This window comes from Oncorhynchus mykiss, chromosome 3, assembly GCF_057628025.1.
Source record: "Oncorhynchus mykiss isolate SJ-2025 chromosome 3, ASM5762802v1, whole genome shotgun sequence".
Classification (NCBI taxonomy): Eukaryota; Metazoa; Chordata; class Actinopteri; order Salmoniformes; family Salmonidae; genus Oncorhynchus; species Oncorhynchus mykiss.
In genome coordinates, this window is record NC_143024.1 from 30,237,205 (window position 1) to 30,251,344 (window position 14,140).

The window sequence follows — 14,140 nt, forward strand, 5'->3', positions numbered from 1 at the left end:
CGCTGCTGGGTTTTTCACGCTCAACAGTTTCCCGTGTGTATCAAGAATTGTCCACCACCCAAATGACATCTAGCCAACATGACACAAGTGTGGGAAGCAATGAAGTCAACGTGGGCCAGCATCCCTGTGCAATGCTTTAAACACCTTGTAAAGTCATTACCCCCAATGAATTGTAGCTGTTCTGAGGGCAAAAGAGGTTGCAACTCAATATTAGGAAGGAGTTCCTAATGTTTTGTACACTCATTGTATTGTAACTACTACACATACTACTGTACAGCAACATCCAGCCATGTAAGAAACAACACAGAATGTAGAAGGTAGTGTGGAACACCTCAGTTCTCTAGTCCTTACCTCCCACTCTTTGTTGTTTATATCCGTGAGGGGTTCGTCTTCTCCTGTCTCGGACCCAGAAGGCTTCTTGACCACCATGAACCCTGGCTCGTGGCCGATGCCCTTCACCCCCTCCCCATACATGTCTGGGGTCCACTGGATGAAGAACACATACAGGTGCTCGGACCTGGGGAGGGGAGAGAGGTAGAAACACAAACAGTCACACACAAAATTACAGAAATGATGGTAACACTTGAAGAGAACAGTACCTACGTAAGGACTTCCTAACACATTCATAACAATACATACCGTATTCATAATCAGTACATAAACATTCCATGAATGTCAATTTATGTTAACGGTTATTGGTTCTGAATAGTGTTATGAATATATTCTGCCAATTTTTTTGCCATATTCTGATAGCCTACCGACATCCTAACCCTCACAATGCTTTCATTTCATGCTTTAGTCTCAAAATGGCCGTCTCTAAATGGCATGAGGCTGTTATGCCACTCTGCTGTCTTGTGTCTCTATGTATCAGGCTGTATATGGTCTTTTTCCCCACTGCCTGGAACTCTTCCACCATTGTCAGGATACTTTACACACATCTTCTGGGTCGCCACTCAATTAGGTCATCCAGCAGACATAGTCAGTCTGCCAGTGTGTGTGTGTGTGTGCACGTGTGTTTGTGTGTACGAAAGTGTGTGCGTGTACGTGAGTATGTGTAAGTGTGCACGTCTGTGCATGGGTGTGTGTGTGTATAAAGGCACTGTGCTATCCATGGGAACAGAGCCAGCAATGTAACAGGGCAGCATTACAGGAGACATTCTGAGATAAACACATTCCAACCACCCTACAATGGCACATGGCCATGGTGATGGTGGTGTGACTGTGTCTGTGACCAGAGACAAGACTGGTGGCCTGTCTGCCTGTTTCAAATGAGATTAACATGTGAGACTGAGAGGAGTGTGCTGTGCTGGTCAACACAAGCCTACTGGCTACTGGGAATGAAAACAGCTGAAGGGTAGAATTTCCAGAGTCAAAGAATGGCTGGTCAAACATCTGATCAGATTCATAACTTTCTGTCCTCTCTCTCTCCAGGACTGGAGACAAAGGCAGCACTGTGCTTGGACCCAACACTGCAACAAAGTGACTTTTCAGCATTAACTAACTGAATTAAGCTGTTGAAGCAATTTTGAATAATTCACTAGAAAAACATATTTTACAGCTTTTGGTGAAGATACATATTTCCTTGTACTGGGTGTTCTTTGAAAGGCCTTAACGATACATTCATTATGAATACTGCTGACATTGCTGTGCAACATCCCAGTGGAGTCGAAATTGACAGATCTCATTACGATTAATACCTATTTACATAAAAGGGCAAAAACAGTTCATTTGTGCTGTTGTGGACAGAAATGTAATCCAGAGCACAGTGAAATACTGCACCAAATGTACACTACAAAGTTTGGGTTCACTTAGAAATGTCCTTGTTTTTGAAAGAAAAGTTTGTTTTTTTGTCCATTAAAATAACATCAAATTGATCAGAAATACAGTGTAGACATTGTTAATGTTGTAAATGACTTTTGTAGCTGGAAACATCTGATTTTTAATGGAATATCTATATAGGCGTACAGAGGCCCATTATCAGCAACCATCACTCCTGCGTTCCAATGGCACGTTGTGTTAGCTAATCCAAGTTTATCACTATAAAGGCTAATTTATCATTAGAAAACCCTTTTGCAATTGTGTTAGCACAGCTAAAAACTGTTGTGTTGATTAAAGAAGCAATAAAACTGGCCTTCTTTAGACTAGTTGAGTATCTGGAGTATCAGCATTTGTGCGTTCGATTAGAGGCTCAAAAAAAGAGCTTTCTTCTGAAACTCGTCAGTCTATTCTTAATCTGGGAAATAAAGGCTATTCCATGCGAGAAATTGCCAAGAAACTGAAGATCTCGTACAACGATGTGTACTACCCCCTTCACAGAACAGCGCAAACTGGCACTAACCAGAATAGAAAGAGGAGTGGGAGGCCCCGGTGCACAACTGAGCAAGAGGACAAGTACATTAGAATGTCTAGTTTGAGAAACAGACACCTCACAAGTCCTCAACTGGCAGCTTCATTAAATAGTACCCGCAAAATACCAGTCTCAACGTCAACAGTGAAGAGGCGACTCTGGGATGCTGGCCTTCTAGGCAGAGTTGCAAAGAAAAATCCATATCTCAGACTGGCCAATAAAAAGAAAAGATTAAGATGGGCAAAAGAACACAGACACTGGACAAAGGAACTCTGCCTAGAAGGCCAGCATCCCGGAGCCGCATCTTCACTGTTGACGTTGAGAGTTTTTTTAATGGATCAAAAAATAGCTTTTCTTTCAAAAACAAGGCAATTTCTAATTGACCCCAAACTTTTGAACGGTAGTGTATATACATTGCCTTGCAAAGGTACTCATCCCCCTTGGCGTTTTTCCTATTTTGTTGCACTACAACCTATAATTTACATTTATTTTTATTTGGATTTTATATAATGGACATACACAAAATAGTCCAAATTGGTGAAGTGAAATGAAAATAATGACTTGTTTCAAAAGTGTCTAAAAAATAAAAAAAACTGAAAAGTGTTGCATACATATGTATTCACCCCCTTTGCTATGAAGCCCTTAAATAAGATCTGGTGCAACAAATTACCTTCATAAGTCACATAATCAGTTAAATAAAGTTCACCTGTGGGCAATCTAAGTGTCACATGATCGGTCACATGATCTCAGTATACAGTGCCTTGCGAAAGTATTCGGCCCCCTTGAACTTTGCGACCTTTTGCCACATTTCAGGCTTCAAACATAAAGATATAAAACTGTATTTTTTTGTGAAGAATCAACAACAAGTGGGACACAATCATGAAGTGGAACGACATTTATTGGATATTTCAAACTTTCTTAACAAATCAAAAACTGAAAAATTGGGCGTGCAAAATTATTCAGCCCCTTTACTTTCAGTGCAGCAAACTCTCTCCAGAAGTTCAGTGAGGATCTCTGAATGATCCAATGTTGACCTAAATGACTAATGTTGATAAATACAATCCACCTGTGTGTAATCAAGTCTCCGTATAAATGCACCTGCACTGTGATAGTCTCAGAGGTCCGTCAAAAGCGCAGAGAGCATCATGAAGAACAAGGAACACCCCAGGCAGGTCCGAGATACTGTTGTGAAGAAGTTTAAAGCTGGATTTGGATACAAAAAGATTTCCCAAGCTTTAAACATCCCAAGGAGCACTGTGCAAGCGATAATATTGAAATGGAAGGAGTATCAGACCACTGCAAATCTACCAAGACCTGGCCGTCCCTCTAAACTTTCAGCTCATGCAACGAGAAGACTGATCAGAGATGCAGCCAAGAGGCCCATGATCACTCTGGATGAACTGCAGAGATCTACAGCTGAGGTGGGAGACTCTGTCCATAGGACAACAATCAGTCGTATATTGCACAAATCTAGCCTTTATGGAAGAGTGGCAAGAAGAAAGCCATTTCTTAAAGATATCCATAAAAAGTGTCGTTTAAAGTTTGCCACAAGCCACCTGGGAGACACACCAAACATGTGGAAGAAGGTGCTCTGGTCAGATGAAACCAAAATTGAACTTTTTGGCAACAATGCAAAACGTTATGTTTGGCGTAAAAGCAACACAGCTCATCACCCTGAACACACCATCCCCACTGTCAAACATGGTGGTGGCAGCATCATGGTTTGGGCCTGCTTTTCTTCAGCAGGGACAGGGAAGATGGTTAAAATTGATGGGAAGATGGATGGAGCCAAATACAGGACCATTCTGGAAGAAAAGCTGATGGAGTCTGCAAAAGACCTGAGACTGGGACGGAGATTTGTCTTCCAACAAGACAATGATCCAAAACATAAAGCAAAATCTACAATGGAATGGTTAAAAAATAAACATATCCAGGTGTTAGAATGGCCAAGTCAAAGTCCAGACCTGAATCCAATCGAGAATCTGTGGAAAGAACTGAAAACTGCTGTTCACAAATGCTCTCCATCCAACCTCACTGAGCTCGAGCTGTTTTGCAAGGAGGAATGGGAAAAAATGTCAGTCTCTCGTCTCTCGATGTGCAAAACTGATAGAGACATACCCCAAGCAACTTACAGCTGTAATCGCAGCAAAAGGTGGCGCTACAAAGTATTAACTTAAGAGGGCTGAATAATTTTGCACGCCCAATTTTTCAGTTTTTGATTTGTTAAAAAAGTTTGAAATATCCAATAAATGTCGTTCCACTTCATGATTGTGTCCCACTTGTTGTTGATTCTTCACAAAAAATATAGTTTTATATCTTTATGTTTGAAGCCTGAAATGTGGCAAAAGGTCGCAAAGTTCAAGGGGGCCGAATACTTTCACAAGGCACTGTATATACACCTGCTCTGAAAGGCCCCAGAGTCTGCAACACCACTAAGAAAGGGGCACCACCAAGCAAGCTGCACCATGAAGACCAAGGAGCTCCAAACAGGTCAGGGACAAAGTTGTGGAGAAGTACAGATCAGGATTGGGTTATAAAAAATATCTGAAACTTTGAACAACCCACGGAGTACCATTAAATCCATTACAAAAAAAATGAAAGAATATGGCACCACAACAAACCTGCCATGAGAGGGCCGCCCACCAAAACTCACAGACCAGGCAAGGAGGGCATTAATCAGAGAGGTAACAGAGAACAAATAAAAAAGAGACCAAAGATAACCATGAAAGAGCTGCAAAGCTCCACAGCGGAGATTGGATTATCTGTCCATAGGACCACTTTAAGCCATACACTCCACAGAGCTGGGGTTTACGATAGAGTGGCCAGAAAAAAGCCATTGCTTTAAGAACAAAATAAGCAAACACGTTTGGTGTTCGCCAAAAGGCATGTGGGAGACTCCCCAAACATATGGAAGATGCTACTCTGGTCAGATGAGACTAAAATTGAGCGTTTTGGCCATCAAGGAAAACGCTATGTCTAGAATAAACCCAACACCTCTCTCACCCCGAGAACACCATCCCCACAGTGAAGCATGGTGGTGGCAGCATCATGCTGTGGGGACGTTTTTATCAGCAGGGACTGGGAAACTCGTCAGAATTGAAGGAATGATGGATGATGCTAAATACAGGTAAATTCTTGAGGGAAACCTGTTTCAGTCTTTCAGAGATTTGAGACTGGGACGGAGGTTCACCTTCCAGCAGGACAATGACCCTAAGCATAGTGCTAAAGCAACCCTCGAGTGGTTTAAGGGGAAACATTTAAATGTCTTGGAATGGCCTAGTCAAAGCACAGACCTCAATCCAATTGAGAATATGTGGTATGATTTAAAGATTGCTGGTCACCAGCAGAACCCATCCAACTTGAAGGAGCTGGAGCAATTTTGCCTTGAAGAATGGGCAAAAATCCCAGTGGCTAGATGTGCCAAGCTTATAGAGACATACCCCAAGAGACTTGCGGCTGAAATCGCGGCAAAAGGTGGCTCTACAAAGTATTGACTTTGGGGGGGTGGATAGTTATGCACGCTCAAGTTTTCAGCTTAAAAAAAATTTAAAAATTCAATTCCAGGTTGTAAGGCAACAAAATAGGAAAAATGTCAAGGGAGGTCAATACTTTCGCAAGCCACTGTAACTGGACTGCTTTTCACAGCCTGGTCCAGTTCCCTCAGTGAGGGAAAAAATAAATGTATTCTATTCTATAGATACAGTATTTATGTATGTACGTGTGAGTGTGTGCCTGCAGAGTGGGTGAATAAATAAATAATCTAGCTGTCTGGTCTGGTGGCAGCATAGTGAGATGGGCTTGGCGCTGGGCAGACATTGGGGCTGCACTACAGTGACTCTGCAAGCCTTGGCGCTGCAGTGTGGTACACACACACACACACACACACACACACACACACACACACACACACACACACACACACACACACACACCTCTCCTGCGGCACAGCGAACCAGTACTCGTGTTTCCTGTCCCTCTGGGCGTACTGCTGCATGGAGGCGCTGGCGTTGGACACAAACGTCTTCTTCATGGGCTGGCCCACCCGCAGACACAGGAACTTGTGGGACCGGTGCCTCCACCGCTCCAAGGACACTGTAGAGCCACATGACAAACAGGAAATGATCACATGATAATGAATTGTTATCTTATCCATCTTAACAGTTACATGGCCAAAGCAGATACCAATCTGATTTAAATCTTTCAGAATATGTTTCATATAAGAAAACATTTCAGATCTATTTGATAACAGGGTCTTTATATGACCTAGATCTCCTCCTCTGTATACCAGGTATTTCAACAGACAGTAATTTTGTGCCAGAATAATAGGAAGACGACCCAAATAAACAGAACTCATAACAGACCATGACACCAAAACATATCCCTGCTTTTATTAACGACCCATTAGAAGGTCAAATTAGTGGGAGTTCTACAAAGAAAAGAGAGACTTTGTGACATTACACAGACTGGGACCCATAGTCACAAACAGAGCCAGAGAAATGGTTCATCTACAGTACTTAGAAAACACAGCTCAGTGGGAAAAATGATATTTGAAAACGCAGTAATTGGGCTTGTTTTGAAGTGGGGCCTCGGCTCACGTCTGCCATGGTAATGTGGTGTGGAGTAAAGCAGAATCCTGCTGTGATCCCAGCCAATAAGAGCAAACATTCTAGGAACTCTCTGTGGGGTGAGAATTATGGTGATATAAATTATGGGAACACAACCAGACCAGGGTTCAACCAGTGTTCGTTTTCTTTCCAAAATAGTTTGACAGTTTGATTGAGCCTGCCTAGAGTGCCAGATGGGTGGGGTTTGCACCTTTGGGACTATTCCTTTGGTTCCAATGCACCAGGCAAACTCAATGAGGTGCAGCAAAAGTGTTTGAAAGAAGACAAATACTATTAGAGCCCAGGTCTGAACACAACTAAGTGAGGCACTAGAGCTCACATAGAACTGTAGAACAGTGGAAGAATAACATACATAGCACCTATAGCAGGCATGACACAGAACACAGTAGTAGTTTGAGCCTGCACACTACTGTGGTAGTCTATGTTCCTAGGGTAAGAAATATTCAATGTTTACTGAAAAAGACTTCAAACCAAAAAGAGAAGGCAGCTATAAAATGTAAATAGTTAAGTCACTTTAAATGCTGCTCGTGTCTCTGAGGGTTATTATATCTAAACACTATTGTGTTTCCCCTCAGATGTTAGGTGTGGGTGTTTGTGTTGTCTCTCTGTGTTTGATTTTGAGGTTTTAGCCTATCTTGGAGTTGAGTGCACGTGGAGCAGACCGGCTAACAGCAGAGCTAGATCAAAGCGGAGTATAATGCCTCCTGCTCATTCCTGTAGGTGATAACAGCACACCACACATTTCCACAGTTCTTTTTCTCTTTTTTAGTCCAATTACAACTGGGGAGGCACAAAGCTGTGACAGGAGGTTATCAGGAGCACCCTGCAGCCGAGGTGTACGGAAGCAGTCGGAGCCAACCTTCCTGTGATAGCACTGGGAGTTTCATTAGAATAAACATGATGATGATAATTGCAGAGATGGCAAATGGCAGCAGCATACCTGGCAGTGAGGATGTGTAATAATTTGCAATAACTGTCTATAGATTTGCCTTCATGTTGAGAACTCAAGTAGGGTTGAAATAGAAGCTGAACATTTTTTCGCACCTACTGAAAAACAATGTAAGTGCATAGTGTAAGGATATGTATTTCATATTTTCATAATACAACAGAGACACGTTATCTCACTACCTTCTGCAGAGTCCTGTCCCTCCTCCTTTTGTGTTACATTCTCCATTTGCTCTGTGGCTTGTTGCATAGTGTGATTCTTCCACATCTTCCTCAGTTCCTCCACGTCCGTCTCAGAGTCCTGGGACCCCTCTCTGCTCAGCTTGGACCTGTCCCCTGAACCCCCCTCCTGGCCGGAGGGCTCCCCAGGCCCAGTGGTAGATCTCTGGGAGGCATGGCGTGAGGAGGGTCCTGGGCATGGTCCCTGGCTGGTGGTGGGTGTGCTTGGTGCTGCCTTCTCCACATCCACACTGTGCTGCTTGGAGTCCATGGGAGACTGGCTCTGGGCTGTGTGGCTGTCTGGATTATCCTCTGCTGTGGTGGGTTGTTTCTCCTGGCCCTCCCCTGGCGGCTGGCTGACTGACTTGCAGGCGCTGCTTGCGGCCCCTGGGGCTTCCCCTGGAGGGGTGAAGGCCGCCACATGGGTGACAGTTTGGATGGACTCTGTGGAGGCTGTGGCTGAGGAAGACTTGTCCAGCCGGAGGTCTTCGGAGGAAGTGGCCTCCTCCCGAATGGGGGACAGCTCTGACTCTGTAAAGACGTCCTCGGAGAAGGAGCCCTCTGTACTGCGGGTGGCCGCGCTCCCGCTGTCGTTGCCTGGGACTCTCAGATGCTGATCCGGGTCTGGCTGAGAGGAGGTGGAGGGCCCGCGCTCTGAAGTCAAAGGCTCCAGATGCCTGGAGAGGGAAGAAAACAGTAAAGAAGAAAATAAAGAAGAAGTTAGAGAGGTCTGAATTGGAATGCAGCAGAATGGCACCGTTCTTTTTGTTTATTACAGTTTAATGTGGAGGGACCAGGTGAAACAAGTCATCCTCTCAATACGGATCTAATATGAATCTATGTTTGTTTGGCGCATCTGTAAGTGAACTACTCTACATAATAATCTGAATAGGTTTTGTACAGTAAATTAACAAAAACACTGTGCAGCCAGCCAGCCAACATTAACTAACAGGATTCCTCTACATACTTCTAACAGCACACTAGACTCCACAGGTTCTCCAAAGACCTGTTGTGGGACTAAAATAGTTGCATCCTACTGTGTGTATGATAATAAAACACTGGTTGGCACACAGGCAGGACTTTGTTATTGTGTGCTCTTTGAGACAGAGTCTGCTTGCATCACATGAGAAAACAGCTGTCCTCACACAGAGACAATGGCTGTGTTTCAAACTCAAAGTAGACAGCCCTCGGCCCTAAATCCTCAGCCCTTGAATGACGTTTTACATCGTCACATCCGAGTGTACCTTGAATGTCGCTTGCCCAAGCCAAGGAGAGTGATGATCAGAGGCAACGTCCTCTGTGGAAATCTGGAAGTTGAGCTTAAAAACAACCAACCGAAAGCTATTAATGTACCTAGTAGGCTAACATAGCTAGCTAAAGCTATTAATGTACCTACTAAACTAACGTATCTAGCTAACGCTATTAATGTACCTAGTAAGCTAACGTATCTAGCTGGCACTCCTGTCAGGTAGCTAGCTACAGTTACCCATAGCTGGCTAGCTAGTTTAATTGTTTGGCCATTTATTCCAATAAATTTCAGAATTCCCAAAAATATGTTTATGAATCTAGCTACGTTTTATAGGCTCCTCACTATGAGACTAAGCCAATTTTCCAATGCTAAAATCAATGTCTATATATATTTTCTAGCAAGCTAGCTTCATACTTTTTTCTGACAGGCCAACAATGTGACACTTCGCGGCCACCAGAGTTTGACATGTGACTACAGTTTGCATTGAATTGTGGGTCGTATCAACCCCGCAAGTGACCAAAGTGGTTCGTTCACTCGCTCCCTTGAGCTAAATCGAGGGCTGAGGGGGAAACGTTAGTGAATTGGACCTCCACTTAAGATGGCAATCATCTGCATCCGGTTTCCGACGGTGATTCCCCTGAGGGAAAGTGGCTAGGGCAAGGGGGTAAAAATAACGTGCTTGGACTGCAGCCAATAACCATTAGACGTCACAATAGATGCTCCATGAGATCTGAACACCTAACACAGGCCAAATCCACCACTGAACATTCATAGACATACTGGATGGGCACTACAGTAGAAGGGCTAAGCATAGTTCTATAGTTACAATAATAATAAATGTCTCTTAGCAGACACTTTCATCCAACTTACAGTTCAGTAAGTGCATACATAATTAGCATGTGTATGTGATCTGAGCGTGACATGTACCCACGACCTTGGCATCGCTAGCGCCACAGAGGAACACAGCTACAAATAGCTAATGCTTTGGTAAGATTTCATCATAGTATTAATATAACACAATTATCTTGATCTGAGCAAACAATCCACGTTAAATTGCTAATAAAAACAGAGACGGTAGGAGATCTGTATGTGGGTGGCATGCCATGGAGATAAACTAAGCTGGCTGCTGAAGTGGATATATTATTACATCAAGCAAATGGGTGAGCAATCCAGACGTAGGTGGGTGCATGCATAGTTCATTAACCTTGCTATAATTGCCATTTCCTTTTCCTTTTTGACATGGGGGATATAATTAATCTGTTGGATGGTTTCTGATGTAATCAGTGTGCGCCTGCAGTGCTGGGCTGATGAAGTGATTCCGGAGGGGCTGTGATGTGTAACCAGGGATGGAGTGGTAGAAAAAGAAGTGGGTAAACGAGTGATGTGTAATGTAAACGCAAACAATGTTAATTTTGTGCAACAGGTGCGTAAACGCAACTCCTCTCCACTACATCCCTGTTAGTGTGGTTCAGTAGGCACAAAACGGTGTGCTCTAATGAACGGGACCCCTGTGTGTGACAGACCGACAGACAGACAGGGCTCTTACGCGGGCACGGCCTCTCTGATCTTGCTGTCAGTAATCTCCTTGTAGATGGCTGCAGACATGACCTCCTCCAGGGGACACATGTAGCCGTACTCCTCACAGCCGTGCTCCTGCACCAGAGGGTCCATCCTGTGGGGGTCAAACATGATGTTGTTGGGCGTCACCAGCAACACCCCGCTCACCGCACCCTGGGGGGAGAGAGAGACAGACGGAGAGAGAGAGAGAGAGAGAGAGAGAGAGAGAGAGAGAGAGAGGAGAGAGGAGAGAGAGATAGAAAGAAGAGAGAGGGTTAGACAGAGTAATACAGCTAGAGCAGTGAAAGAAATGTGTCAGCCATTTAGTGGAGGAGATATATTACCCTTCTAGCATAAATAAACAAAATGTCTGTACTGTACTGTACTGTAGGTATCCAAAAGCAACTGAAGGATATTGACTATGAACAGGAAGCTCCAATACTGACCTCCCTGTGGGGGGGGGGGGGGGGGGGGGGGGTTTGATTTAGACTGAATGGATCAACATTGGTTTCATGTTGTTCAATAGCATGGATCTGAGCTGCTAGAGGTAGATGTTGGCTGGTGGAGGGCCAGCATTCCTCCATGCGCTTACCTTATAATACTGTACATATCTTATATATAGAATATACTATTTATACTGTATAGTACTGTAATAAATATGAATATACATGATATATACCTTGCCGTCTGTGATGTACTTGCAGTTGATTTTGAGGAACTTCTCTGTCAGGGCCTCTTCCTCCTCGGAGGTGGACGACACTACACGGGCCTGGCGGAGTGCTGAGAACACCGGAGCATGGTGATGATGGTGAGCCTCTGGCTTGGGAGCGCCATTGGATTCCTACAGGGAGGGGTGGCCATTTTGAATAACAGGAGAGGAGGGAGAAGTAAAGGGTGGACAAGAATGAACACATTTAGCGTTTAGTGATATGTTTATAAAACAGTTATGGCTTTAAATTATCCTCCAAGTCATATAGAATAGATCAAGTCATATAGAATAGATCAAGTCATATAGAATATATAAAGTCATAAAGAATAGATCAAGTCATATAGAATAGATCAAGTCAAATAGTATAGTATCAACAGCAGGTGTATCAATTGAACAACACTCAATGCTCAAACAACATTGAGTTGAATGTAATCAATATAAGCAATCTTAAATTTCAGTAACAAACTTCTTGCACACATCACATCACATACCATAGAAATAGAATGAATAGAAAGGTCATCTCATTCAAGTCAATGACGGCATAATGGGTGGACTGGCAGCCATTTTGAGTGTACACATGGCAGGAAGTAAAGGCAGGAAGTAAAAGCAGGAAGTATACCCTTCAATCTGTGCTGTGATTTGTTGAGTCAACTCAACTGACATTCCAAAAAAGACATTCCATTGCTTTGAGGTCAGGGCTCTGTGCAGGCCAGTCAAGTTCTTCCACACCAATCTCGACAAACCATTTCCGTACGGACCTCGCTTTGTGCACAGGGGCATTGTCGTGCTGAAACAGCAAAGGGGCTTCCCAAACTGTTGCCACAAAGGTGAAAGCCCAGAATCGTCTAGAATGTAATTGTATTCTGTTGCGTTAAGATTTCCCTTCACTGGAACTAAGGAGAAATGCTCCAGCCAATGCTTGGCATTGCGAATAGTGATCTTAGGCTTGTGTGCGGCTGCTTGGCAATGGAAACCTATTTCATGAAGCTCCCATCGAACAGTTGCTACGTGCTTCAGCCCCCGGCGTTCCCGTTCTGTGAGCTTGTGTGGCCTACCACTTCGCGGCTGAGCTATTGTTGCTCCTAGACGTTTCCACTTCACAATAACAGCTCTTATAGTTGACCAGAGCAGCTAAAGCAGGGCAGAGATTTTATGAACTGACTTGTTGGAAAGGTGGCATCCTATGACGGTGACACGTTGAAAGGCACTGAGCTCTTCAGTAAGGCCATTCTACTGCCAATGTTTGTCCATGGAGATTGCATGGTGGTGTGCTCAATTCTATACACCTGTCAGCAATGGGTGTGGCTGAAATAGCAGAATCCACTCATTTGAAGGGGTGTCCACATACTTTTGTATATATAGTGTATGTCTCCCTACATCAAACCAATCAGCCATGCTATCTAAATATGCAGTATAGCTAGTGAGTGTTCATTTGTAGCAATGTTTCTGCACTGCTAGCCAATCAGGTCAACAAACACACAGAGACAGAGAGAGACATGTATGTCTAATCAGATACATTAGTAAATGAATGCACTTCCTGCAGTCTGAAGTTCATCATGGCAATTAGATAGAAAAACATATTTATATGAGGCTGAAGCGTTCATCTTTATGGTGGTTCGCTAGGAGATGCAAGATTAGTTTAATAAAAACAGGATGAGAAGTGCACATGAAGACTATTTAAATACAGCTCTGTTATTCTTCCATCTACATAAATCATACACTTTGTCATGCGTGCGTGTAGATCAGTAGACTGATTATTCTTCTTGTACTGAAATGTTAACTGAACTCCAGGACTGCCGATGTACACTGAGAAATGAACACTCACTCAGTCTCATGGAACATGAGAACGGAGATATCAGGCAGACATTACCTAACTACAGAAGTGTGTTTGTGTCTGTCAGCAGTCTGTCTGTGTTATTGATCATATCAGCTTCATGTAACCCAGTAATAGACTCAATATGCTCCTGACCCAGCCCAATCCCTGACCATATGGGCCACGACGACAGCAAAGACCCTGTTTAACCCTGTTCACTCAACAAACAGACAGTGTTACTGTTCTTATGACAAGTAGAGGTAGAGATTTAAGTTTTACGATGTGTTATTATGTACAGATCCAGTTTCTACAGTAGTATTTGCTGCATCTCACAAGGAGGACTCTGGGCTGTGACGGTCATGGAAATTTGGATGACGGTAATTGGCCAGCCAAATGACCACGGTCTCCGTAATAACCGCTACAATAGCAAAAAAGATATATAATATTTGTTTTGCTTTTCAGACACATATTTTCTCCTTTCTTCCGCTCCTGACTGCATGTGCTGCCATAGAAATATAATGAATAGAACGGGCTTCCCCATTCAAGTCAATGATGGTATAATGGGTGAACTGGCGGCCATTGCAAGCGTAACCATGGAAGCAAAGCAGGAAGTAAAAGCAGGAAGTATACCCATCAGTCTGTACTGTGATTTGTTGATTCAACTCAACTGACATTA

General features: G+C 43.5%; 1 protein-coding gene across 6 annotated transcripts in view; it reads right to left on the bottom strand.

The window, feature by feature from the left end:
• The window catches only part of LOC110511207 (oxidation resistance protein 1A), a 190,207-nt gene that overhangs the window by 9,226 nt on the left and 166,841 nt on the right, over nucleotides 1-14,140 (bottom strand). For all 6 annotated transcript variants that reach the window (XM_021592227.3, XM_021592216.3, XM_021592221.3 and 3 more), the window contains 5 exons: nucleotides 11,622-11,783; nucleotides 10,932-11,116; nucleotides 8,101-8,813; nucleotides 6,280-6,439; nucleotides 352-517 (listed from right to left, as the gene is read on the bottom strand). In XM_021592227.3, coding sequence (XP_021447902.2) covers nucleotides 352-517; nucleotides 6,280-6,439; nucleotides 8,101-8,813; nucleotides 10,932-11,116; nucleotides 11,622-11,783 — 1,386 coding nt within the window. The remainder of the gene's footprint in view (nucleotides 1-351; nucleotides 518-6,279; nucleotides 6,440-8,100; nucleotides 8,814-10,931; nucleotides 11,117-11,621; nucleotides 11,784-14,140) is intronic.